General features: G+C 37.2%; 3 protein-coding genes across 5 annotated transcripts in view; 2 read left to right on the top strand and 1 right to left on the bottom strand.

Annotated features, from left to right (window-relative positions):
* The first annotated feature begins 560 nt into the window (after positions 1–560).
* RpL21 (ribosomal protein L21) lies at positions 561–4,424 on the top strand. Of its 2 annotated transcripts, none has more exons than XM_074111118.1 (3): positions 561–667; positions 865–1,001; positions 4,049–4,424. In XM_074111118.1, the coding sequence occupies exons 2-3, from the start codon at positions 873–875 to the stop codon at positions 4,397–4,399; spliced, it is 480 nt and encodes a 159-aa protein (XP_073967219.1). In that variant the 5' UTR covers positions 561–667; positions 865–872; the 3' UTR covers positions 4,400–4,424. The 2 variants fall into 2 exon arrangements, with proteins under 2 accessions (XP_073967219.1, XP_073967220.1); XM_074111119.1 differs by lacking the exon at positions 561–667 and adding an exon at positions 675–736.
* Positions 4,425–6,442: 2,018 nt separating this feature from the next.
* Usp12-46 (Ubiquitin-specific protease 12/46) lies at positions 6,443–15,110 on the bottom strand. 2 transcript variants are annotated; one of them, XM_074111114.1, is made up of 8 exons: positions 14,857–15,110; positions 14,559–14,639; positions 12,397–12,613; positions 11,266–11,346; positions 10,680–10,873; positions 8,259–8,516; positions 7,205–7,360; positions 6,443–6,753 (listed from the first exon to the last, which is right to left on the bottom strand). In XM_074111114.1, exons 1-8 carry the CDS (start codon positions 14,899–14,901, stop codon positions 6,643–6,645), a joined length of 1,143 nt encoding a protein of 380 aa, XP_073967215.1. In that variant the 5' UTR covers positions 14,902–15,110; the 3' UTR covers positions 6,443–6,642. The 2 variants fall into 2 exon arrangements, with proteins under 2 accessions (XP_073967215.1, XP_073967216.1); XM_074111115.1 differs by having other exon boundaries at positions 7,205–7,348; positions 14,857–15,109.
* Positions 15,111–17,422: 2,312 nt separating this feature from the next.
* The window catches only part of scf (Calumenin B scf), a gene marked incomplete in the record, with an annotated part of 12,997 nt that continues 2,485 nt past the window's right edge, over positions 17,423–27,934 (top strand). The window contains 7 exon segments of the mRNA XM_074111116.1: positions 17,423–17,591; positions 18,264–18,486; positions 21,811–21,970; positions 23,381–23,507; positions 25,842–25,963; positions 26,652–26,767; positions 27,339–27,734. Coding sequence (XP_073967217.1) covers positions 18,269–18,486; positions 21,811–21,970; positions 23,381–23,507; positions 25,842–25,963; positions 26,652–26,767; positions 27,339–27,564 — 969 coding nt within the window.

Genomic DNA, 27,934 nt, shown 5'->3' with positions numbered 1-27,934 from the left:
TGAATTACCATAACGGCGTTAACCAAAACCGGTACATGGGTAACCGGCCTGTCACTGTATTTAACCTATCCACATGATCCACATCGTACCAGTTTTCTGGCCCATTTGACTTGACATACAGTCACTACCAGTGTAAACAAATAAAATAACCTCACACCTAACGATCCAGTCCTGCCTGAATTAAATGAAACTATAATATTATAGTTATCTTCATCGATTTAGATGATCTTATTTACTTAAGTACAAATGAATAATTTATATTTACCTGATTTCACCTTTCCAATCTAGAAAAAAACAAATCTTTCTTAATCTCATCGTACGTCTTTACTTATCTATGACAGTTGATAATATCGATAAATCGACAACCAGTTAGCTGTAATTTTTAAGCACACTCCATCCCTAGATTTTCACTCTTGACCACCGATCATGTGAATCGATTACTGGCTGTCAAAAGTGAGTTCCGATTATTAGGTCGTACAAAATCAGGTCGTACAATAGCAGGTTGCACAAAATTGGCACGGGGTGATAAAGCTCGACCCGTGTTCCAAGTGACATGTGATTGAATTATCAGGTCGTACAAAATCGGTCGAGCATTGTCCAGGTCGTACAATAACTACACCCGACTAAACTAACCTCTTTCTTTATCCGTCAAGCTTTGTAAGCAAAGGTGATTATCGTATTATTTCGTTAAAATGTAGAATTTAATTCAAAAACCACCTTTAATGCTTAATAAAATGTAAATTGGCGTGCAAATTATATGTTTAAACAATATTTTATCGAAATAGTTTGGTATTTTTTGTGATAAGTGACATAGTTGCGTCCACGTGCATTTGTCGGTGCTATACAACGTTGGTTTGGTTTCAGGCGACAAGATGACGAACTCAAAGGGTTACCGCCGCGGAACGAGGGATCTATTCGCCCGCAGATTCCGCACACATGGCACCATCCCGCTCTCCACGTACATGAAAGTGTACAAAGTTGGAGACATCGTTGACATTAGGGTTAGTTGATCCATCGAAATCTATCCAAGGTCTTAGTTCTCTTACTCTTAAAACCTCGACGAAAAGATAAGATCATAGTCTACTATATATTTTAATTAAAGCTATTGAACAGTTCCTTTACAAATGGACCTATTTATGCAAACAGGATCCAACCCACACTCCTGTCAAAATTGAGTTAAATACACAGAAAGCTTTTAAAATGCACCTTCTATCGACCTACTTAAATATCAAATTGATCTGGCAACTATCTCATATCAAAACATTAAGTCAACAAAGTTACCAAACGTGATAGCAACAACCTCATAATAAGCTAATAAGATTCATGCTGTATGATAACTCTGTATTCTACAAAATGTTAATGTTTTATTTTTTATAAATGGATCCATGTCGCTTGGTTCCCCATAATCGCAAATTTATATATTTTCAGAAGGGACCATGTGGGTTGGATCCCGTTTGCAAAATAAAAACTGACGCAGTCTAAATTTTCATAAGGGACCATGCGGGTTGGATCTCGTTTGCAAAATAAAAACTGACGGACTCAAAATTTTCACAAGGGACCATGCGGGATGCATCTTGTTTGCAAAACAAAAATTGACAAAGCCTAAACTTTCATAAAGATTCACACAATATGGTTACTTGTTAAATTTAATTGGGCCTATTTATGCAAACAGGATCCAACCCACACGTGGCTAGTTTTGAGAAAAATCGGTTTTTGTTTAAAACATGCGAACAAAATTTTCTATAAACATCTAAAAAAAAGTTTGAATGCAAAATTTTAGACAACGGTAAGTTTTTTGTTGTCTTATACTCGTTTTCCAAAAAATAATAATATTTAGGGACGTTTTTCTTCAAAAAGTCAATGGATCTTTTTTGCAAAAATGCTCATGTGTGGGTTGGTTCCTATTTGATTTAATAGAAATTAAAATTGTAAATAATATAATAAAATATACATATGTTATTTCAATTTACTTTATTGAAAATAAATGCTTATACTTACAGGAAATCTTTTATACCATTAAAAAGTTCTAGAAAAAATAAAAAAATTGTGAATAATCATACATTTCAAAACATCACTCATTTACTAAAAGAATATAAAACAGAATCTGTTTTCTTTTTTACCATTAAAATGTTCTAGAAAAAATAAAAACTTTTGTGAATAATCATACATTTCAAAACATGAAAAGAATATAAAACAGAATCTCAGTTATCGAAATAATTTTCTTCCAACTCGAAGTCAAGTTCACCAGAAAAGCCTTCCAGGTCATCTTCAATATGTTTGTCTGCATCGAGATTGACGTAAAAACTGTGGTACTCCTGAGGAATCAGGTGCAGAAGGCTCTTTAAGTCTTTCAACTTTGCCTCTGGTATTGGTTTTCCTGTAGGCCAAAGAGGCTCCATTATTTCTTTTGAAATAGCTGGTTGCCTCACGCGACCAATTTTTTTAATGTCTAATTCCTTAAAATCTTCATAAAAGTTCGACCGCATGTAAATCTTGTACATTTCACCTTTTTTAGTTCAATTTCTTTAGTACTTAACCATGACACTTTATCCCCATCAGTAGTTTTTTTTCTGTTTTGGTTCATGCGGTGAACTATCCGCTCATGATAGACATTTAAGGAATTAGACATTAAAAAAATTGGTCGCGTGAGGCAACCAGCTATTTCAAAAGAAATAATGGAGCCTCTTTGGCCTACAGGAAAACCATACCAGAGGCAAAGTTGAAAGACTTAAAGAGCCTTCTGCACCTGATTCCTCAGGAGTACCACAGTTTTTACGTCAATCTCGATGCAGACAAACATATTGAAGATGACCTGGAAGGCTTTTCTGGTGAACTTGACTTCGAGTTGGAAGAAAATTATTTCGATAACTGAGATTCTGTTTTATATTCTTTTCATGTTTTGAAATGTATGATTATTCACAAAAGTTTTTATTTTTTCTAGAACTTTTTAATGGTAAAAAAGAAAACTGAGATTCTGTTTTATATTCTTTTAGTAAATGAGTGATGTTTTGAAATGTATGATTTGATTATTCACATTTTTTTTATTTTTTCTAGAACTTTTTAATGGTAAAAAAGATTTCCTGTAAGTATAAGCATTTATTTTCAATAAAGTAAATTGAAATAACATATGTATATTTTATTATATTATTTACAATTTTAATTTCTATTAAATCAAATAGGAACCAACCCACACATGAGCATTTTTGCAAAAAAGATCCATTGACTTTTTGAAGAAAAACGTCCCTAAATATTATTATTTTTTGGAAAACGAGTATAAGACAACAAAAAACTTACCGTTGTCTAAAATTTTGCATTCAAACTTTTTTTGAGATGTTTATAGAAAATTTTGTTCGCATGTTTTAAACAAAAACCGATTTTTCTCAAAACTAGCCACGTGTGGGTTGGATCCTGTTTGCATAAATAGGTCCAAATGTCTATAAGGTAGAGTGTATTCCATAACCATTCTACCAAATTGATCAAATCATCACTATATTTATCTAAAAATATATTTTTCCTTTCATTAGGATGTGGGATTAGTCCTGGAAAATATTAGGTGATTCATGTTAATTTTTCGAGATTGCATCCAAATTAATAACAGTACTGCCAATCCCCAGTTTTCCTCAGTCATTACCTGTTTAATAGTCAAGTAAAGTTATTGATTTTCTAAGCAAAATTAAAATACCAAGTATGTGAAATCCATTGTAATTATTGATTAACTGACCTCCATGAGTAATGCAAATATTGTTCTAATAAATAAATGTTAGCTGTTAGTGTTGTGCAAATTCCGAAAAAATATGACTTGAGTTGACTAATTAAAATTCACGTAATTTAAATTAAAGTTAAGTTAGCTGGACAACAAATTTTTACTCTACTGACACAAGCAAAGAAGAGCATGCGATAATCTTATCTGAGCAGTGGCCTGATTTCACTCTTTTGCTACTTAAAGTGAATCCAACTCAAGCCAAGCATAGTTTGAGTTTACACATTAGCTTTAACTTATTCTCTACTACAACTCAATTGAAATCTTTTATAACTTTTATCATTCCAGGGTAATGGTGCAGTCCAAAAGGGTATGCCCCACAAGGTCTACCATGGCAAGACTGGCCGCGTATACAACGTCACAGCCCACGCCTTAGGAGTCATTGTAAACAAGCGAGTTGGTGGCCGCATCATCCCCAAGCGCATCAACATCCGTATTGAGCATGTCAAGCACTCCAAGTGCCGAGAGGACTTCCTGAGGCGCGTCAAGGAGAATGAGAAGGCTCTGAAGGAAGCTAAGGCCGCCAACAAGGTTGTCAAGCTGAAGAGGCAGCCTGCTGCGCCCAAACCCGCCCACATTGTCAGCGGCTATGATAAGCCTGTGCTACTGGCTCCCATCCCGTATGAATTCATAGCTTAAGGGAATAAAGTAATTTAAGAATCTACTGTTTTATTTTTATTTTATATTTTTACCAGCCCTTATTTAACTACTAGCTTTTGCCCGCGGCTTCGCCCGCGTGAAATTCGGTTATCGCGCGCTGTTCCATCAGGAACTGCATTTTCCGGGATAAAAAGTAGCCTCTGTCACTCTGGCCTTTAATGCATTCACTGCCACCGAAGCGCATATGCGTTTTCGGAACTTCGCCCAGTGCCGCTGTCATAATTATTCATACATTTGCGTCAATGGCACCTGTGGAAGTCAGGTGAATGTGATAAACTATCTATGCCAAAAATCACGTCGATCCGTCGCTCCGTTTCGACGTGAAAGACGGACAAACATACAAACTCGCACAATTTCGCATTTATAATATTAGTATGGATAGACATTCTAAAATCATCTAATGATTCGATTGACACGACATATGGTATTGATATTATGTAGTTTGATTGAACATTAGTTATATTTTATTACACTTCAATTACTAGACTGGATTAGATATAGTAGGCAAGTAGTCAGGGCCGGATTTAGGGGAGAGCATCTGGGGCCTCCACAAAAGAGGGGCCACAATAGAAACTTCAGTTTTTTTTTATTCCGACGTTTAAACACTAACGTTTCCTTTGATATTTTTTCCCCGCTGTCTTACCTTTACCTAAAGTTTGCAGGTGGTAGGACCTTGTGCAAGGTCCGCCCGGATTGCTACCACCATCTTGCTCGCTAATCCTGCCGTGAAGCAGCAGTGCTTGCACTGTTGTGTTTCGGCGTGGAGAGTAAGACAGCCGGTGAAATTACTGGCATTTGAGGTAACCCATCTTAGGCCTCTAGGTTGGCAATGCATCTGCAATACCCCTGGTGTTGCAGATGTTTATGGGTGGTGATCTCTTGTGGCAACTGTATTTCCGTATCCGTTTTGATAATGCCTTATCAAAACAGCGCTGGCAGCTTCCGCGTAAGCGCAGCATTAGCTGAGTTTGCTCCTTTTGCCGCAGGACAGACTACTATCTTGTATTGTTTATATTGTTGTCTTGTATTGTTTATACTGTTGGCAATTAAATATTTTCTTTCTTTCTTTTATGCGCATGTGCGGTGCGGGTATAGACTTCGCTTTTTACCAACTGTCTTCTGACTGACATATTTGTTCTATAGAAAACTTATTGTGTTTTCCCATCATTTTGTATATCGTATGGCGTTGTGTGTTTTACTACTTCATTGTGAACAATCATATCCCCCATACTCTAATACCACCAGGAGACCCACTTGCTCGTTTGCCATCCAAAAAGTATTCTGCGCAAACATTATTATTATATTGTTAATTTTATTTGGAAAATAGTTTGGATGGGGGGCCGGGGGTTCCCCACTTCCCTCTTGCCCCACGGCCTGCACACCTCTAAATCCGGCCCTAACTGTAGTACGATCAAACTTCGTATCGTGCCTTTGAATTTTTCAGAGTAGCTAAACCCCAGGGATAATATTATGGTAGTGGCAAATGTAATAAAAAAACTGTCCACCAATGATATTACATATATATATATCATTGCTGTCCACATATTCTAGAGATAAATTAATACGTAACAAGAAGAATTCATATACGCGCAAACATTTATACGCGGTATAAATGTTCCGCACATTATAAACATGGCGATTAAAGCCACGAATTCGCGCACAGCCTGCAGAGTCGACCAGTTGCAGTGCACCAACTTGGGCAGTCAAAAAGTATATAGACGAGAGAAGGTCGTCCTACAATGTCTTGTCGTTTCGCGTATTCGTGCGAACGCGAGAGAGCAGCTTTACAGCTTGTGCCAGGGGACTCGCTTGCCAGACTATAGTATAGATAGGAAATTTTATTTCAATAATATCATTAACAGTGATATACCTCTATTTTGGTTTCAATTAATAAATAAGACTAGTCGAAATTAAATGCAAAATTGCTGATAAATTATTATTTTAATATTTTTTGAATGCTCAAACGTGGTCTTCTACTGGCCAGAGACCCAGTTAGGTATATAATTAAATAAAACAAAGTCATCATTCTGATAATACTTTGAAATGAAATATATTTATTTACAAATGAAATCTAAAAGATGAATATCTCAATGTTTCCCAATTGATCAATATATCAATAATTATTTTTCCTATGCCCTTTCAACTTTAACAAACGAGGCATATTCAAAGAACAAAATTCAGAGCGCTAACCTATTTATATAAATTAATTAAATTAGATAAACTTAACAACTAGCATCCCTAGATTGGTAAAATAGTATGTATCCTGTTTCTGACGATTTCTGTATGTCTGAGGTTAGGCCGTAGAAGTCTTCTATTGCAGACGCGTCTATCTTCTGCAAACGAAATGCAAAAATATTATGAAATTGCTTTACACAAAGAAATATGGAAGATCAGTTAGGCTGTTGTTCATAAGAAGCGATATTATAAAGGTCTTAACAGAAAATAAATTGAGGTGGGCATACTCTTCAGTATAGAGGTGCAGAGAGCGCGAGGATTGTGTTTTTCATGAACCATAAGAAACGTTTCATTTACCTATCCTCGCGCAGCACATCTCTGGTGGAAACAGCTGAGCGGAACGAGGCGAGGTAAATGAAGCGTTTCTATTGGTTCTTGAAAAGCACATTCCTCGCAACACATCTCTAGTGGAAACAGAGCCTTAGGCTTGCCAGCCCCGCCCTCCCCGCCCCGCGCATCCTAAGTCCCCCGCGATACCTTATTTTGTACTGCGTTTTAACGGTCATAGTTAAAGTCGCGTAAGGCTGTATGCTGTATTAGTGTACTCACATCGACCATATCGTCATCGAAGAGCAGCCAGAAGCCGTGGCTCTTGACGATGCTGATGTAATGTCCGCGGTTGGGCCCCGAGCCGCAGTGCACCACCACCGCCACCAGGTCATACAGACGGTCCGGATTCACCGCGTCGTCCGACTGCAATTTGCTCTTTATAAGGATAGAAGGAAGTCGGAACGTCTCATTAGGTTTATGCCTAACCTTTTAAAGCTGCTTACATGGTCCAGGATTAATAAACTGAGTCGTTCAATCTGGGTTCTATGAGGCTGTAGTTAAGTGTATTTAAGCCTCGACAAATTTAAGATAAAAAAAAAGTTGGGTTAGGGATGGCAGTTCAAACCTGTCGGGCAAGTATACATTTTGAGGAAGTGCACTTTAAGAGAAAGTGTAGACCGAGATTTTGATGACTGCCTCCTCTACCGATGCATGATGTCCTAAAAGAAACTTTCCAAAATTGCGGAATTTTTCCCATAGGAAAATTTCGGAAACTTCTCACAATTTTGTATGGGGATTAAAACTTTCTTTCATAAATTTAAATTTCCTATATCATCATCGTGTCAGCCGAAAGACGTCCACTGCTGGACATAGGCCTCACCCAAGGCTCTCCACTCAGACCGGTCTTGTGCTTTCCGCATCAACAGCGATCCCGCGATCTTAACCAGGTCGTCGCTCCATCTTGTTGGAGGCCTACCGACAGCTCGTCTCCCGGTCCGCGGACGCCATTCGAGAATCTTCTGACCCCATCGGCCATCAGTCCCCCCGCCCACTGCCACTTCAGTTTCGCAATTCTTCGGGCTATGTAGGTAACCTTAGTTCTACCACACCTGGCCCTATATATACTACGAAGTGTAATATTCGACGCGCCACCACGAACCCAAGATACCCGGGGGGGACACATACAACACCTTTCTAATCCTTCGTGTCTTGCCGTCCCGCTGACGCTTATATTATTTAATACGTGAGTGAGAGGGACGGTATGATACGAACTTCGACTTTCGTAGTAGCCCTCCTGTACTTCTTACTATACGTATGCTACAAAGCAACTCACCGTATTAAATAACCGCAGCTCCAATGGAAAGACAACCCGATGCGACACCTTTATATGCCTGTTGTACTGCTCCATATACTTGAACCTCTTGAGATGCAGCGCCAGTATCAGGGGCAGTTTCTTGACTCTCATGCGTTTCTGCGCCTCCTGGTAACTGCTGCAGTTGTCGCATTTAAACTTGTTGTCGTTGCAAAGTGTTTCCGTGTCGCTGAAGCATTTTAGGCAGTGGGTTATGCTCGTGTTTTGGCCGACGTCAACCTGAAAATGCATTAAAGTTAACAATTTAAACTAAATAAGTATTTCGACTAATCAATATCGCTCATCGACACAAGTTTATTATACGAAACGCCAGTGTTGCCATACGTGGCGCGCTGAACAGAGTCTGAGGTCTGGGACACAGGTTTCATCTCAGGATGTACAGCCGAGTTCATAAACTTGTGAGGAAAAATTTGATCAATGATCAAAAATATCTGAACACGCTTCTACGCCGTTAACAATAAAGTCGTGTTCAGATATTTTTGATCAAATTTTCGCTCACAAGTTTATGAACTCGACTGTATCATCGGATGTACCAATATCACTTACCATTTCTACAGATAAAAAATTGGTATTACATGGATGACTTTATATAGCTAATAGAAATAGAAATATTTATTGACCATGTAACATACATTACATTTAGCATGTCATATAATTTAACAATTTTGGTAATGGCATGGAGCATTACTTATTTATAAATTAAAAATATCTCTTAATTGTCGATAATAAATAAAATATGATTCATTATTTTTATTTCGCAGACTAACTTTAATTTAGCAAAATTTTAAACAATTCACAATTAATATCAAATCAGTGTCATAAGGTTTGAGATATCATACAAAATTGTCAGAAGGCTTACAGCGACAAGGTACTAAAGTGTAAAGATATTTATACCACGATTTTCCCCATTGAAAAACAATGATGGAACGAGCCAGAACGGCTTGACGTCAGTCATACGAAATTCCAAAAAAAAAACACCTAATCAACAGACTGATAATGTGGCGATTAGATTAATTTTCCCAAATTAAATGAACTTAACTAGTCACTTAATGCAAATCGTTAACTTCTACGTATTTGTAATTTATGCGGTTTTGCTTATCTAACTCGCGGAGTTACAAATTAATTTCGTCCCGCATCAAAGTCAAAATATCTTATTTAGCGCCGGTCCGGAAAAACCTCTGCTGAGAATTTCCCGGCAAAACACTCAAGAACTCAACGAGGTATAGATATTTTAAAACAGATTTACAAACAATGATATTTTTAATAACTACAATAGATTCGCTATTTGAAGTAAGGGATCGCCAATGTAGATCGGAAGTGAATTGCATGTGGCTTTATATCTAGCTTCCATGTTCCGACGGTAGCTAATCAAATAATCGGATTATGCTTCATTTTCATTCGGTCTCCACTGTGGGGGACCAAGTTCCCTTCCAGTGGTTCCGGTACACGGTCGGTATAAATTCACTTCTGATTTAGGTCTATCTTGATAACTCTGTGTGTGTTTCATCCTACTAAAATTATAAATGCGAAAGTTGCAAAGATACTACAAAAAAAAATCGATTGTAATACTGTTAATAATGCATTTATTTAAATTTACTATGAAATTTTAGAATTACGCAACATGAAATGATAAAAGATTTATTTTTGAATTTATAGTTAGTTTCTTTTCTTTTTTTAATACTGGATCAATAGCGAATCAAGTCGAAACAATGTATCATTTTAAACTTCTCGAACGTCGAAATTTAAATGGTGCATTGTTTTGACTTGAAACACTGTTAATCTAGGAGTGCATATACATATATAGCTTGACTTGTAACTATGTATAGTCGAGAGCACAATCTTTGCAGACATAGCGTCAAATATACATGAAGGTACACGCACCAATATCTGACACAACAAGCGTGCATAAATATCTGATACGACTCTATTTCTAGGGTCAGTAGGACGTGTCAGATATTTTTGCACGCTCCAGTGTCGGAGATACATGTATGTATACAAATGCAGGTGACTGCACATATATTTTTGATGTCTTGGTAACGTACAGTCACCAGCATTAATATCTGCCACAGCGGAGCGTGCAAAAATATCTGACACGTCCTTCCGGCCCTAGAAATAGAGTCGTATCAGATATTTATGCACGCTTGTTGTGTCAGATATTGGTGCTGGTGACTGTACATACATTTATGACTTTGACTGTATTATGAATGTAAGTACCTATAGTTCAAAAGTACAGTGAGTTCAGTGGCGATGCTATAAAATTTTCGGTAGACAAGCCGAATTAAAAAATACTTATAAAGAGGAGCGTAGAAAGGGCGGATGTGGGTCAAAATTTAGGCAAGCCAATGGGAATCGAGTTGTTACGGGGCTACGCCGATTTCTCACCTGTAAGTCGAAGAAGTGTTCGTCCTTGCTGCTGACAGTCTCGCAGTTGAGACAGCGCGTCTCGCTAGTGAGCGTGCCCTGGAATATCTCGTGCACCCACGTGGGCTCGGCGGTGGGCGGCGCCGTGCCGTTGCACGTCACCGGCTCGCCGGACGCGTGCTTCGGGACCTTCAGGGTGCTTTGATTGCGTTCCGCTGTTGACCATTTTAAACTCATTTACACTCTGTTTTTTCATTCCGACGTAACCGGCTTATAATATGACACACACACCATAGGCGCAAAAATTACGGGACATAAATTCGACGTTTTGTTAATTTAAAACACCATTGCAAGGTGTACCCACACTGAAATGAGTTTTTTTTTTATTCAACTGGATGGCAAACGAACAAGTGGGTCTCCTGATGGTAAGAGATCACCACCGCTCATAAACACCTGCAACACCAGTGAGCCTACTTGTTCTCTTTTACTATGATGAAACTGTTAATGAATTAAATAATTATAATGATGAGATTTTAATAGACTTAGTTTTAGGTTACTGTCCTCTTTACGTTTTAGACGTAGTTTTAAATATTAAACAAAAACTTACCTAAAATAATTTCATTTATATGATTAATGAGGAAATTTAAAAATTCATGAGCATCTTGTTGCATGTAATTGTCGAATTCCTCTGAAAATATAATAAAAACATTTTATATTAAAAACAAAATAAAAAGAAAACAGTTTTATAAGGCATTAGTAGCAATTGCAAAAAATAAAGCAAAGAAAATTGACTAATGGGAGTTCACACAGGCAGACACAAGGCTGCATACGCACTGTGTGGCTAACCACGCGGTTTTAGCGCGCCGTCTCTTTCTTAAGCAATACTTTGAAGAGGGAGGGCACGTTAAGGGTCGATTTTTAACCCCCTACGCAATAAGAGAAGTGTTTGACCGCTATGTGTATCTGTATGTCTGTGTTTGTGTCTGTCTGAATGCGGTTTTTTTAAATTGAAAGCAGGTTTTCTAGCGATGGTTCTTAGACATGTTTTATCAAAATCGGTTCAGCCGTTTTTGAGATATTGAACTTTGAATTGACAAAGTCGGGGGTTTTCCAACTTTTTGTTGTTGACAAGTTTTCAATCATATCTCCTACTTTTGCACTACAGATAGAATTATAAGTCAAACGGCTATCGGTTCTTCAATCTTTCATCTCCATTTTTGTCTACCGGATTTTGTATTTTTTTTAAACATTGTCTAAAAAAAACTTATTTCGTATCTCTATTGACGTGAAAGATCTAACATATACGAAATCTACATATTTGGGTTCGTATTTGACGTCTCTAAAAACGTGTCTAGGGTTTTCATTTGAAACTAATATATAACCACAAAAGTTATGGCCAGAAAACCAGTTTTATGGCCTAAAATTGTTCAACTTTGATGCCAAATATTTGAAGTAAATATGGGATACTGTGTTGCTTAAAGCCATTGTTGTTAACATAATAAGCTAAAAAAAACATGAAAAAACTAAGGAATTCAGATCGAAGGTCATTGGGGTATGGGATCCCCTTAAAACCTTAGCCTAAAGACTCAAAAAAATAGAAAACATAATATCATTATGAAAACATTATTTATGACTGTTATATGTAATTTGACAGCAGGCAAAGAAATAGTGAACAAAAATTTATTAGCATGTGTATGGCACACAATACAAGGTAGAAATAGAAATTTCAATCAATTACCTTTCTCTTTCCTTAGCCTAGCAATAAATTTCTTAGGAGCTATAGAGCCAACTTTCTTCTTCTGTGTGGCAATGCTATAAAAAAGGTCAGCGAGACATGTCAGGAGAGTTTCCTTTGTCCGTTTATTCTTCGCTTTATATTCTAGAACCTTCTCTCTGAATGGCCGGCAGAAATATAGAGCTTGCAACACTGAGTTACTGTAGCATGTGTTGCCAAACTAAAAAAAAAAACAATTTAAAAAATAATTGCTTCTCAAAACTAATGTTTGTAATAAGTAAGATATTACATGTAAACCTAATAGGAAGAGCTATTCTTTTCTTATAATGGACACAAAAACTTATAGGCAATGAGTCATATTGATTGATAGATAATTTCCAGAAGCATAATGTTAATGTCATGTTAATTGACTTGATAATTAGTATTCTAGCATTCAGTTAGAATGATTAAGCAATCATTTAAAGCACAAGATTCTTTCTTTAATATTTTAAAGACAACTTGCAATACTTTCAGAACTATTATGCAGTCCTTATGCATATTGACAGTTGAAAGACTAAGGGGCTATTTCACCATCCATTGATTAGTGTTAACCGACAAATAGAGACGGCATCACATTTAACCGCCAGTTAACACTAATCAATGGATGGTGAAACAGCCCCTAATTCATTTAAGCAACATTTTTTGAGAATAGAGTTATGTACATGTTCAGACTCAGTGAAATTTTCTCTGTCGTTTGAGATATGTGCGCTTAGATCAATAAAATTAGCCTTTCAACGGCCTATATAATCTTTAATTAAAAACAGTTAACCTATGACTTATTAAGGCTTAGATAGACAGACTAGTATCTTCACACTCTTACAGCTCGTCAACCTTTTTTGCTAGTAAGTCATCTGTTTGTGAACTTGACCACACTTGAGCAAAAACTTTACTGAGCCACAAATAACCATTACTTGCTAGCCTACCCAACACTAAAATCTTATTAGAATTTTTCAGCTAAGTATTGGAATCTTATCAGTTATCTAATAAATGCAATAAACAAGATATAACAGTTATCATTATAGGAAATCTTGAATAACAACCATTTTCAAATGCCCTTTGTTTATGTCATGTTTAACCCTTTCAGTTCTGATAAAGAAAAGATAAATGACTGAAGCAAAGGCAACGAGACAAGATAAATGGTGTCATGAGACAGAAAAGGAGTGAGATAGCAATGAGTATCAGACTAAGATGAAGTATATCTCGTCTCATTGGCTTTGCTTTAGTCCAGGGCTTTCCAAACTGTGTGTCGCAACATTGTCCCAGGAGTGTTGCGTGTCAATCTCTTTTTATTTTTATGCTTGTTTTGCTTTCATTCTTATTTTCTAATAAAAATAATAAATAGCCCAATAGGATCTGATACTAGGCTAGTAGGTACTAAAATAGTATTTTTGGGGGCTGGGTTGAGGGGCATCGTAAAAAAATGGCAAAGTCCCAAGAGTGTCTCGGTACAAATAAGCTTGGAAAGCCCTGCTTTTTTTTATGGCTTTACCCTTGCTGTTTTATCAAGATGTATTTTGGCAATGTTGATGTGGAGACATTACAAACATGAGGAGACCAATCAAGCCCTGCTAGTCAACAATATAATTTTGACAGTTGGAAGTCCAAATCTTTGCCCAGCAGTGGGACAAAAGGTTACAATACAACAGACTCCCTAAATAGAGATCTGGATCAATAGAGTAGGTAAATGACACTTCTTCATTTGCTAAAAGCCTCAGACAGTCTAGTTACACAACTGAGTCGGTCATAAAAGATAATTAAATCTTTGTGATATGGTCATGGAATAATTTTGACATGATTTTGATAATTGCTTATTTGTTCTGTACAGTGAACTGGGACCATAGAAATATATTGTGTTTTATTTAAAATAAAATAGCACTCAATTCATTAGTTGTAATCTGAACTAATCTACTTCTATTATTCTCATTCTAATAAGCATCATACTAATCTATTTCAAATAATATTTATTCAGAGGCTAGGAACTATTTTTTTACTTAACTATTTCTAAGTTCTAACTAGTCTGGCCAATCCCCTACATCAAGTACAAGGTTCATATTTATAAATGCCTAATTAACGCCTAATCCCGTTATCTCATTTTTAATTGTAAATAATTTTATCTAAATACTTACATTTACTAAACCAAAGTAGTGTTCATTTGGGGGGAATTGTTCCGATCCAATATCTCTTTCCAACTGCGATATATTTGCGCCCTGAAACAATATTGAACGTCAAAAATATACATTACATTTATTTTCTAATATATCACAGAGAAATGCCGATTTCTGTTAGGTAACAAAGTGTAACAAAAACATACAAAAACTTGCCACTAAGCGACGCATACATGAATGTTTTAACAAATTAGATGATATTTAAAACGTTTTCACTGAATATAATAAGCAATAAACAGTACTTGTGCATAATTCTCACCATTCTCTGTTGGAAATTAAGGCCGAGATCCTGACATATTGACATTTGCAATCCGTTTTTAGCAACTTATACGCAGAATATGAGTTTAATGCAGCCTTAAAATAATTAATTAACTAAGTAGTGATATTATTCACAAACATAATTAAAATTTCTCTTCCGAACCCGAACTGAAAATTAGGCAAAATGTACAACACACATGACAGCTCGACTCGGCGGTAGGCAGGCAGTTACCAACGACAAGATAGAAGATAAATAATGCAAGAAAGAAGTGAACAGACTATACTATACTGAATAGAGCATAGCTTCAGCTTCATTTTTGTCAAATCCACCGCATGCATATATTATTAATAATAAATGTTTTTATCAAAATTTAATAAAAATAGTTCATTTTGAAAATATATTTTTCTTTATTTAGGTACATGAAGTTTCATCATTATAATCATTATCATTATACACGAACTTTTTTGAAGAATTTCTTTTTTAAGTGTTGCCACAGACAAAACTTTATTTCCACTAATTTTTTAAATGAGAACGACAAAACCGATAAAAGTAAATCGAACAATATTAAGTCGAACGTCAAAAGTAATCGAAATATCAAAATTAGGGAATCATTTATTTGGATACGGTAAAAAGTCTTATTTTACAATACACAGAAGGCTTTACAAAGATGTTGAACGGTAAGCAATAAATAATTTTGGTTCGCTTAATTTTAAATGACCTAATTTTCATTTTGTATAAACTTATTTCATATAATGTTTAAACAATTACTTTGCTCACCCTACCCGCGACCTTATGATAGACACGTCAATGCAATTAATGTGTATTCATGCAGCCAAATCACCATGCTATCAGATGTTGGACTAATGAACTAAAAGACACATTTAAATTTGTCATTGTAAACTCCCAAGTATCCACTTTATTTTTCGCAAACTACCCACAATTTTTTTATGAACTTTAATCATCACAACTTGAAATTTTATATATTTTAGTTAAGGCATGTTTTATTAATTCTAACTTTTATAGTTCTAATTAGACTTAAGCTGTAGTAAGTGTGCGGGATGCACCTATGACTGGTTGTTGGAGAGTGAAACAACTTTTCCTTCTTCCATGTATCTTCCAGGTCGCAGGTCGGTCCAGTTGAGGAGGAGATGCACCCGCTGAGGCGAAGACGCAACGCACACCACTGGGGTGTAAATACTTGCCTTGGCTTGGATTCGCGGGTCGATCAGTCTCGATTGGCGCGGTGGCTTGGCGGACCGAATAGGCTTTGTTTACGTTAATCTAAGGTTAAAAGTATACTCTAATTTAATCCTATTCGGACCGCCACGAAATGATAGACAATGAGGACAATGATTTATTTCAGATCTCCACTTAATTAACAAATTCAAAATTAAAATGATTTATTCAGTAAATAGGCCACAATGGGCACTTTTGCACGTCATTTTTTAAACTACCAGTGCTTGCGGAAAGACTATCATTGTCAAGAAGAATGCGTCGCAAGAAACTTGGCCACAAGAAATTATTTACATATCAAGCTTAAATATTGTAAACGACTTATTCTACTGCACTGCACTCGATAACGCCGTCGCCCGGAACAAAGGGAGTTAATAATAGATTCCCTACTATAGTACCCACTTCTCATCATTTCCACGCTACTAATAATTATATCCCTTTGCTGCAATAATGTAACACTTGATAAGAATCCAAGTCTAATAAAGAATGATGATAATGATTTGATGCTAACAAATATTTTTAAAATTATATCTTTCTAAATAAAAATAAATAATAATAAATAAATAAAAACTATACGTATCCTCAAACCTGCCCTCTCAAACCGTATTTTCAAAATATGAAAATAATTACAAAGGTAGAATCTAATAATAAATAATTCCTTCCAAAATTATTTTGAATATGATCGAATTTACCGTTTTTGAGTTATTGCCAAAAAATAGCGCTCCGTAATTAAAAGACGTAAGTGCTAGGAAAACATGCTCTTTTGCTAATAAACTTTCCCCCTTCCCTAGCTTCCTTTCTTTAGTATAGTAACGGCTACTGAATCCTACACTCAGCATGATACGAAATGCTCTTGGTCGGTTTTTCATTTTTCAAGTTTACATTCCAACCCACACAAATATCATGACCACTTTAATAATGTTAACCACACTGCTACCAATTTTTAGGCTTTTTAGATCGGTAATTAGTGTAAAATAATTCAACTACTTTGTAATAATACATTGAATACAGGTTTTATTTTATTCACTGAAAAAAAAAACAGTAATAGCCACTAACTTACGGGGTTTTTAAATATAGCTACAACACAGAAACAAACGTCAAATGGCGGAAGCTTCATTTAATAAACGTTCTGAATATATACTTTAAGCTTCTTATAAGAGCAAAAAATGTGCGTTTGTGCTCTAGCACAGTAATAAGTTGTACTGTTATTTGGTCACTAATATTATGTAATGACAAACATCTTATTTTTGTAGATAAAATTATGATCTAATCATTAAAAAGTGGCACCTAGCAAATTATTACCTACCACAACCTCTTCCAGTTTCGGAACGCACATTCATCTTCCTATATTTTGCATGCATCCTTGCATCTCCCGGTTTTTTCTATCCTACATTGCCCGCCGCGACTTCGTGCCGGCACTTGTTTATCGCATAGCGGAAACGGAACGGGATAGTGTTTTACAGCTACGTGGCTTGCACTGACGTGGCGGTTTCATTTTACAGGCGAGTGTTCTGGAATTTACTTTATGAAAAAGTAGTCAATTGATTGGTCTCAATTCGCTAGCAGTGCTTGTGGGTGTACTAGTTCTGTAGTTCTAATAAGAAGTTATAGTCGGCGCTACGTCATTCTTGTAGTTTTATTTATTTAAGGTAATAAGGCGATGTTTTGTTGCTCTACTTTAGCCTGTAGTTTGAATTACAATAATTTGTACGGGCCATCTTGACGTTTATACTGAGATTTAAAATGTTTAAATTTAATTTTCTTATTGGATCCATCTATTAACATGTTACACTAAAGCCCGCAGATTTTTATTACTTAGTGTAGCCTAAGTTTAAACTTTATTTCATTTTGTGTATTATTTTAAGTTCCATAAAATTATATTAAACCATATTAGTAATTATCATATATATAATTACCTACTTACATTTAAAGTTGTTTAATGATCCTTTATGAAAAATTGAGTAGTCTAATTGGACTACAAAATATAACAATTATAGGCTATAATAATGGCTAATGAAAATGGTTTAAATTTGTCTCTAAAATAATAATTTACTTGAATTTTCGCAAAGCTATAGAGCACCAATGACCAGAATCATCATAAACTTCCAGAAAAAAAGCTTTGGCTAATAATTTAATTTAACAAAAAACTGTAACATTAACTTGTCAATTTACAGTAAAAATGTTGACTTCCCTCTTTGTCGCCCTGGCCATCTCGGCTGTCTTTGCGGGTGTCCCCAACTCTGATGAGAATAAGCGCATGATGGACCACCTCTCCGATGCGGAACATTTCAAGAACGAACACCATAACAAGCAGTTTGACCATGATGCATTCCTCGGAGAAGACCAGGCAAAGACCTTTGATCAACTGCCTCCGGAAGAGAGCAAGAGAAGATTAGGGTAAGCATTACATATTTTATCTCAACACATCTTCTAATATACTTAAATTAAATAAAAATATCTTATTTCAGACTCAGCAGCGCTACTACGAAACTCAAAGTTTGTGTTGTGCGGTCCCTCTAACACTTATACTATTTAATACGAGAGTGAGACGGACGGTACAATACGAACTTCGAGTTTCGTAGTAGCTCTGCAGGGTCCGAAAGCTAAGGTTAGTAACAATATTAAGAAATATATAAAATTCTCAGGTCACAATGTTTGTTTGTATGTTGTTTTCTGTTTTATTAACCCCCGAGCCCGACACAAAAAGAGTGAGTGTTATAAGTTTGGATGTGTCTGTGTCTGTCTGTGGCAGCATAGCTCTTAAACGGGTAGACCGATTACAATGCGGTTTTTTTATTTGAAAGCAGGTTTTCTAGCAATGGTTCTTAGACATGTTTCATCAAAATCGGTTTAGCCGTTTTTTAACCCCCGACGCAAAAAGTTTGACCGCTATGTGTGTCTGTCTGTGGCACCGTAGCTCTTAAACGGGTGGACCGATTTGAATGCGGTTTTTTTATTTGAAAGCAGGTTTTCTAGCGATGGTTCTTAGACATGTTTTATCAAAATCGGTTCAGCCGTTTCAAGATCATCAGCTCTTTTGTTTGCTGCGGTAGGAATCTTAGATGCATAATGGGACCTAAAATTTGAAACACCCATATATGCCATATATGCAAGATTATTTCTCGGCCTGATGCTGCAGCCAGGATATCCAGAACACTAGTAGGTAAACTCTTGATAAAACCATAGCAGATATATTGTGTTTTATCCCTTTTGATCATTATTTGATTCTACATACAATGCAATGGTGACAACAAGATGAGCTGATGCTGCAGCCAGGATATCCAACACACTAATACACTTTAAAAAAATACTAAAGTTTAAAATACATGAAATAAAAAAACAAATGAAAAATTTAAAAAACCCCTGACAAAAAAACGCCAGCAAAAATAATAAATAAATGCCCGAAAAAAACGCCGACAAAAAAGACAGCTAGGTAGTGCATAATTATTTTTTACTTTTTAGTTGTCTTTTTTGGCGGCGTTTTTTGTGGGCGTTTTTTTTCGGCTGTTTATTTATTATTTTTGCTGGCGTTTTTTTATGAGATATTGAACTTTGAAGTGACAATAAGGTTATATAGAGTAAATTGTTTATAAATATATTTTTTATAAACCCTTGTAAAATAGATTATAGGATTAATAAGTATTCTAGCTCATGTCGTGACATTGCACATTCAGAAAATATAATTAATAAATTGCCAGTTTCAAGTAATCACATTAAACCATAGACAATTCAATCAATTAATGCAATTCGTTTAGCCACCTGATTAATAACGCCATTATTAATTTAAACTTAATCTGGAACGTGTGTCAATGGACTCGTTAACCTATTGTTCCAATTTACTCTAGCTAGATAAAGTTCTACCAATTTCCTTGCGAGATTAATTTAAAGTTATCTCGGCCAGTGTGTGGGTTAAGTAAATGAGATGATGGATTATCTTGTCTGTTTGCTTTGTCTTGCTACTGTGTTATGTGGGTGGAGTTAAAATCGTTAGGCCACGTTAACTGATAGTGACCATACCGAACCACTGACTGGAAAAAGTTCCCCTGTGCCTGTGACACGAAAATTAATTAAGTACCCAAGTATACAAAAAATATAATTTATCAAAAAATAAAAATTATTAAATATAATATTAATAAATATAATTATTAAAAATATATATTATAACTATATAATTATATTGTTGTAATTAATTATTAAAATATAACAATATAAAATTATTATTATTACAAAAAATATAAATTTAGTCCGTTAGTTTGATTAGAAAATATTGGACATGTATTTTTTCTTTTGTCAATCAAACAAAAAAATTACAAAGATGAAGCGCGTCAGTTTTTTTTTTTATTCAACTGGATGGCAAACGAGCAAGTGGGTCTCCTGATGATAAGAGATCACCACCGCCCATAGACACCTGCAACACCAGGGGGATTGCAGATGCGTTGCCAACCTAGAGGCAATAGTTCGGGAGTGGGGGGCGCGTCAAAGTTCGGGAGTGGGGGCCCGTGATGACACGACGTGTAAAGTGCTGCGTGACGTCAGCGGAACTTTTTTTTTGAGATTCATAAGTGTTTGTTTTGTTATAGCCTAAATTGAATAGGTAAAGATATTTTGACTTGACTTGACTTTGACTGCCGAACCGACAATGCCGGCTCGCTTATGTATAGGAACACTAACGCTGTCTTTTCGTCATGTATCCGCCCCGGGCACATTTAGGTGGCTGCTAAATACCATAAAAATTTAATGGTATGTGTGAAGTTCCCAATCCGCACCCAGTTCCCAGTCCGCACAACGGCGTGGGAACTACGGCCCAAGTGTTCTCATTCTGAGAGGAGGTCTGTGCCCAGCAGTGGGACGTGTACAGGCTGGGATGATGATGATAATTCCATAACAAAAAAATGCCGCACCTACGATTCGGACCGATTAGAATGAGTACCCTAAATAAAGGGGCTCCTAGACGGGCCATATTTTCACTGCAATTTGTGGCCGGCAACTATTGGTGTCCCTTTCTTACTCACATGTTAGACAGGGACACCAATAGTTGCCGGCCACATATTGCAGTGAAAATATGGCCCGTCTAGGAGCCCCTTAAGAGGGCGGCAAAATTTTGTTCCGCCCCGGGTGGCTGATATCCACGCTACGCCACTGGTACTTACACATTTGCTATGGGATGTAGATCGCCATAACCTGCCTAGGCTTCGTTTCCAGCAGGAATGTGCGAGGAATGTGTTTATTGTGAACCAATAGAAACGCTTCATTTACCTATCCTCAGTGCGGCTGACATCTATTTGGCATGTCCGAACATTACTTTTAAATGTCGGCATAACTGATTACGCATAACATGTCATTTATGTCCGAAATCTAAATAAATTACCTAATTACTATTGATGACTAGAAAAATAGGTTATAGGTTAGAATTGTATTTGTAATGGAACCACCACCGAGCATAAAGGTGAAGCCCCCCCCGCCCCATGTAAAATTAACCTTACGAAAGTTTTGAAAAAAAATGAATATATGATATTTGGATAGGTGAAGGTGAAACAGTGAACGAAATTTTAAAACATATAATGCAAGTATCTATAGTCAAGGAAAAGTAAGCCAGCAAACAAAATGCTTGTATTAAATGAAAATTTTTAACAGTGTAGACGCAGAGACTTAGAGATGAGATGATTACTGCCAAACTAAACAAGCTATCGTAGGTCGCTGACCCCGCTTATCTCGTTCCAGAATGATCGTGGACAAGATCGACTCGGACGGCGACGGGTTCGTGTCGCTCGTGGAACTGAAGGACTGGATCCGGTACACGCAGCAGCGGTATATCGAGGAGGACGTCCACCGCCACTGGGTGCAGCATAACCCGGATGGCGCGGAGACTATCCCATGGGAGGTCAGGGAGACTCTTACGCTTATTAAGAATTTGTATTGCCATTACAAACAATCGCATTCACCATGTCTTTCTACATTTTTAGGGTTCCGGAGCCAAAATGGCAAAAACGGAACCCTTATAGTTTCGCCATGTCTGTCTGTCTGTCCGTCCGCGGCTTTGCTCAGGGACTAACAATGCTAGAAAGCTGTAATTTTGCACGGATATATATGTAAACTATGCCGACTAAATGGTACAATAAAAAAATTCAAAAAATTTTTTTTTACGGTGCCACCCATAGACAAATGTAAAGTACTCCACGTAAAGTTGGGGTAATTTTTTTTTCTCATCCGACCCTGTAGTGTGGGGTATTGTTGGATAGGTCTTTTAAAACCATTAGGGGTTTGCTAAGACGATTTTTCGATTCAGTGATATTTGCGAAATATTCAACTTTAAAATACAAATTTTCATTAAAATCGAGCGTCCCCCCCTCTAAAATCTAAAAAATGTGGTGGTGGAAAATTAAAAAAAAAACAGGATGGTAACTAGTACGTATATCAAACTTTCAAGGAAAACTATAACGGCTAAGTTTGATTGAGAATTATTAGTACTTTATGAGTAAATAGCAGCCTAAGGTATAAAATATACCTAAACTTGGAAGATTTCGTATAAAATACAAAATCCTTAGAAAAATATTACTTAATTTTTTCGTAATTGCTACGGAACCCTACTTTGGGCGTGTCCGACACGCTCTTGGCCGGTTTTTATTTTTGGGTCAATCAACTTTTTCTTGTTTGTTATTCTGTCCTTTTGTTCATGAGAGAGAGAGAGAGAGTATCTTTAAAAAATAGTTAAATACTTATGCTACTGATGTGCTTAGGAGATAGATGGTCCATAACATAATGGGCTTGTACAGTCTAGGGCAGAGATATCGACACGGCCAAAGTTGCAAAAATATGTATACACGGCCTTAATGTTAAGAGCATAAAGTCGTGTATACATATTTTTGTAACTTTGGCCGTGTCGATATCTTTGCCCTTGACTGTAACTACGACAAAACTCATGATTATTTTAGAGAGCTGTCCAAGGGACGTAAACATGGCAACTAGGTAGGTACAAGAAAAAGTTGATCAACCCTTTTATTTTAAAGGTAGATAGGTTTCTTGATTTACTTTTTTTTTTATTTTATTTTTATTTAGAAACAAACAGTCTTACACAATAATTTTGCATTTTAGCAAAAGCTAGGAATTAGTTTTATATAAATAGACCTATAGTTCACTGAAAAAAAAATATAAGTACAGTTAACTTTTGTTAAAAAATATGAAACACGTTTAAACGTACAACCTATACCTAAGCAATATTAAGATCATCAATTATCTTAAGCCCATATACACACACATAGACATGCATATTCACCTGTGTATATAATTTCAGACGTACAGAAAGAACGTTTATGGCTTCATGGATGATATGAGCCAGGCGGATCTCCAGGCGCCCAACAGCGAGGGTTTCACCTACTCCAACCTGTTGAAAAGGGACCGCCGCCGGTGGACCTACGCTGGTAAGCTATCCATAGTCAAAGCGACGGCAAAATCTTATTTTGCGATTAGATGCAGGTTTACATGCAGCGATGCAGGTGGTAGGACCTTGTGCAAGGTCCGCCCGGATTGCTACCACAATCTTGCTCGCTAATCCTGCCGTGAAGCAGCAGTGCTTGCACTGTTGTGTTTCGGCGTGGAGAGTAAGACAGCCGGTGAAATTACTGGCACTTGAGGTATCCTATCTTAGGCCTCTAAACGCATCTGCAATACCCCTGGTGTTGCAGATGTTTATGGGCGGTGGTGATCTCTTACCATCAGGAGACCCACTTGCTCGTTTGCCATCCAGCTGAATAAAAAAAAGACTGCAAAGGAATTTGTGAAAAAAAAGGAGCAGGGTCTTAGATCGACTGTATTTTTTTTTGTTTCATATCAGAGCCTCAGATCTCTTTTCAACCCCCGACGTAAAAAGAAGGGTGTTATAAGTTTAACCGCTGTGTGTGTCTGTCTGTGGCACCGTAGCTCTTAAACGGGTGGACCGATTTGAATGCGGTTTTTTTTATTTGAAATCAGGTTTTTTAGTGATGGTTTTTAGACATGTTTCATCAAAATCGGTTTATTCTAGGTGAACTTATCTTCAGTGTCATAAGGCTTGTCTTTTACTAAATCATGATGTGACTATTGTGACTGTTACTTTTTTTTTGGTTGAGTCGCCTTAAGGCCTCAAGTGTCTTTACACTAGGTTCATGCTTTTATTTACTTCATTTTAGTTTTTAAATTTATATGAGTTGCTTTATAGAATACTAACTTTTGCCCGCGGTTCCGCCCGCGTGGTATTCGGTTATCGCGCGCTGTTCCCTCGGGAACTGTGCATTTTCCGGGATAAAAAGTAGCCTATGTCACTCTCGGGCCAATAAACTATCTCTATGCCAAAAATCACGTCGATCCGTCGCTCCGTTACGGCGTGAAAGACGGACAAACACACAAACACACTTTCGCATTTATAATATTAAGTATGGATAGTATATAGTATGGATGGTGACGTGCAGTCGGGAAAAATCCATTACGGCAGACTGGGATGAGAGGGCCCAGACAGTGCCGGATTCTCACTGACTCAAAAATGCGGCTGCACCTTCCTAACTCCTTGGAGCTTATTACGGGGAGCATTTGGAGGGGTTTCTTGCCAACAGTCTTGCTACAACCATTTGCTGGAAAGCTGGGAGAGGAGCATGTATTCTCCCGTTAGGCTCTGCGTGGTGCTTGGGCCATTCAGGCGCGGATCCAGCCCTCAAAAAAGGTTGTGGTCACACCCGGTCGTTTGTTCGAGCGTTTCAACCGCCTAATTTCGCTGATCACATTTTTTATACGAATGGCTGTAGATTTTGATGTCGTGTATGTCGTGTATATATATGATGATTTGTAAGTGTTACAATACAATACAGTACAAATATTCTTTATTGCACACCCCCCATAAAGCAGTAAAATTATATATGTTACAAAAATAGGTGGCGGAAACAGAAACAGAAAATAAAAACAAACAAAAAATCAATAACATTAAAATAAATACAAATGAAACAACTATATAAATACATACATGCAATACTATACAATAGATAAACCACTAACATAAAACAGCAATATAAATTAACAATAAGGCCGTAATGGGGATGGGATGGTGTTACTGTATTTCTACCAGATAACTAAAAAACTGTATCAGAATATTCGGCCATTTTTACAGAAAAGTGACCAGAAAAATGAGACAGTTAAAACGCTCGAATAAACGCCTAGCCAAGCTGCGGCCACCAAAAATAAACGCCTAGCCAAGCTGCGGCCACCCAAAAATAACGCCTAGCCAAGCTGCGGCCACCCAAAATAACGCCTAGCCAAGCTGCGGCCACCAAAAATAAACGCCTAGCCAAGCTGCGGCCACCCAAAAATAAACGCCTAGCCAAGCTACGGCCACCCAAAAATCCGCCAAGTGCGAGTCGTAGTACGAACTCGCTCATGAACAATCATGACTCATTATTCTGATAAACCTTTGGAAGTGTGTCGTTACAAGTCTATTATACTTGGAACGTTTAGGTAATTAACTAAATGTAAACAAACTTCTGCCGCCAGCATGATAGCATTGTAATACAAAATAGACTAGTGTATTTCAATACAGAAATGTAAATGTTTAGATAGTTTAATGGGAGAATTACAATATTTAAGACACCAATTGACGTTGTTTTGTTTACATTTAGTTAAATACCTATCCAAACCAAGTATAGGGTTGTGGGCATGCCCGTCGTGCCCAAAATGGTGGATCCGCCCTTGATCCCCATTGGTTTGTTCCTTGACGCTGGTTACTATTGCAGACGGTGACCTGGACGACGCTCTGAATCGCACGGAGTTCGCCGGCTTCCTGCACCCCGAGGACCACCCCGGCATGCGGGACATCGTCGTGCTCGAGACTCTGGAGGACATCGACAAGGACAAGGTAACATTGCTTAGATGGTGTTGCAGATGTTTATGGGCGGTGGTGATCTCTTACCATCAGGAGACCCACTTGCTCGTATGCCATCCAGTCGAATAAAAAAAAAAAAAGATTAAACGGGAGGCTAGGTAGATGGTATTTGTATACAGGAGCTTAGAGTTGAGTCTTTAAATACTTATGATTCCTGGGAAGATTTATTATGGTGCTAGATTGACGAGGAGTGTAGACTAGCGGGAGAGGTGCTATCGCATCACAGCTTATGCTAACATTTCACGCAACGGGATCGCCATAATATTTGCTTGGAAAAAGGAATGCCGAAAAATTTGAGGGCTTACGGCATAGATGTCGCTAGCGTCGCTGCTTAAGTGACTAAGTAAAGAAACACAAGCTGAGATATGGGGTGCATAGGGAAATTCGTGTCGATACCGTTGACCATCAGTGGTATAGCGGTATAGCACGCGGTACGGATTACCTGAGGAATGGGTTCGATTCCCAGTGATGGTCTTTTTTTCTGTTTTTTCTGGTGCATCTATATTTCAGTTTGTATTTTCCAATTTCGGTTTTACGGGATGACCGTAAAAGTAAAAATTGGAATTGAAATAAAAAATACAAAAGATTTCAAAAAAAAAAAACCAAATCTTGAAAAATGATTAGTATAGTATCTGTAATTCAATACAATTGTTGTTTGCAGGACGGTAAAGTCTCCTTGGAAGAGTACATCGGTGACATGTACAAGCCGGAGGAGGGCGAGCTGGAAGAGGAGCCCGACTGGGTCAAACAGGAGAAAGAGCAGTTCACTGGATACAGGTGAGTGCCTTGCAAGAAATATATAACTCGATTTAATTAAAAATATTTTCAGTTTATTTATATAAAAAGTCACCAACTAAAACAATGGGTGTCAATTTTGTATAATATCTAAAGTGTAAGAACGACAATAATAATTAAACACAATAATTATTAAATATTAAAAAAAAATGTTGCCATTCCCAACTCGCACTGGACCCGTAAGGGAACTATGGCCCAAGCCCTTTTATTCTGAGAGCAGGCTTGTGCCCAGCCGTGGGACGTGTATAGGATGAGATGATGAATTTTGTTTTAATGTAGATATTCTGTGCGTAAAATGTCTCTTATCTCTCAGCTATAAACATAAGTGTAATTTAAACTTATAACTAAAAACGAGATTTTGCGGTCTATTGAAGATTACACTTACTAACAAAATACTTTATTTTAGTCCTGAAACTCAGGTTTGGTCCCGTCCTGGATTAATTATTTTATGGTGTCTACTACTGGTACTACTCAACTACCCGGTTGCCAGGGGTAAAAATTTAGGAATTTTGTCTTATGTATTAAACAAAAAAAATCGGGTCTATTGTTCCAGGGACACGAACAAAGACGGCTTCATGGACGCGGGCGAAGTGAAGGACTGGATCGCGCCGCCCGAGTTCGACCACGCGGAGGCCGAGGCGCGCCACCTAGTGTTCGAGGCGGACTCTGATGCCGACGAGAAACTAACGAAGACAGAAATACTCGACAAGTATGACCTGTTCGTCGGCTCCCAAGCGACGGATTTCGGCGAGGCGCTAGCGAGGCACGATGAGTTTTAGAGGGATTTTAGGTTAAAGAAAAGGGGGTGACAACGCACAGGAGGTAGTACCATCAAGGACTATAATTGTTAGGGATATATGAGACGTTACTAGGGAATAGACTTCTCTAGTTTGTTGCTGAAAACATTTTTCCCATACGAGTCATTCAACTGTTTCATATGGACGAACGAACTAATCTAACCTAACCTATCCTATAGGGTTCTACAGGATAGACCTGAAACATTATTCTGTATAATTTACAATTTCGGAAAAAAATCGACTTGTCCATAGGAAACAGTTGTGAAAAATATTTTCGGCGAAAAGCCAGGATTTCAGGGAATAGCAATCTCGAAATGACAGCGTTAACAGTGGTTCAACAATGTATGTCCGT

This window comes from Choristoneura fumiferana, chromosome 2, assembly GCF_025370935.1.
Source record: "Choristoneura fumiferana chromosome 2, NRCan_CFum_1, whole genome shotgun sequence".
In the NCBI taxonomy this organism is placed as follows: domain Eukaryota; kingdom Metazoa; phylum Arthropoda; class Insecta; order Lepidoptera; family Tortricidae; genus Choristoneura; species Choristoneura fumiferana.
Note: the sequence above shows the minus strand (reverse complement) of the source record. Positions and strands in the feature narration are given on the sequence as shown.

What these genes read in the sequence shown, in the direction of transcription:
- RpL21 (XM_074111118.1), top strand. Translation starts at nt 873, where the DNA reads ATGACGAACTCAAAGGGTTACCGCCGCGGAACGAGGGATCTATTCGCC. An exon ending in GAGACATCGTTGACATTAGG is followed by an intron (nt 1,002 to 4,048) that starts GTTAGTTGATCC and finishes TTATCATTCCAG; the next exon opens with GGTAATGGTGCAGTCCAAAA.
- Usp12-46 (XM_074111114.1), bottom strand. Translation starts at nt 14,901, where the DNA reads ATGTCAATATGTCAGGATCTCGGCCTTAATTTCCAACAGAGAATG. An exon ending in TTAATTTCCAACAGAGAATG is followed by an intron (nt 14,640 to 14,856) that starts GTGAGAATTATG and finishes ATATTGTTTCAG; the next exon opens with GGCGCAAATATATCGCAGTT. An exon ending in AGCTGCGGTTATTTAATACG is followed by an intron (nt 7,361 to 8,258) that starts GTGAGTTGCTTT and finishes ATCCTTATAAAG; the next exon opens with AGCAAATTGCAGTCGGACGA.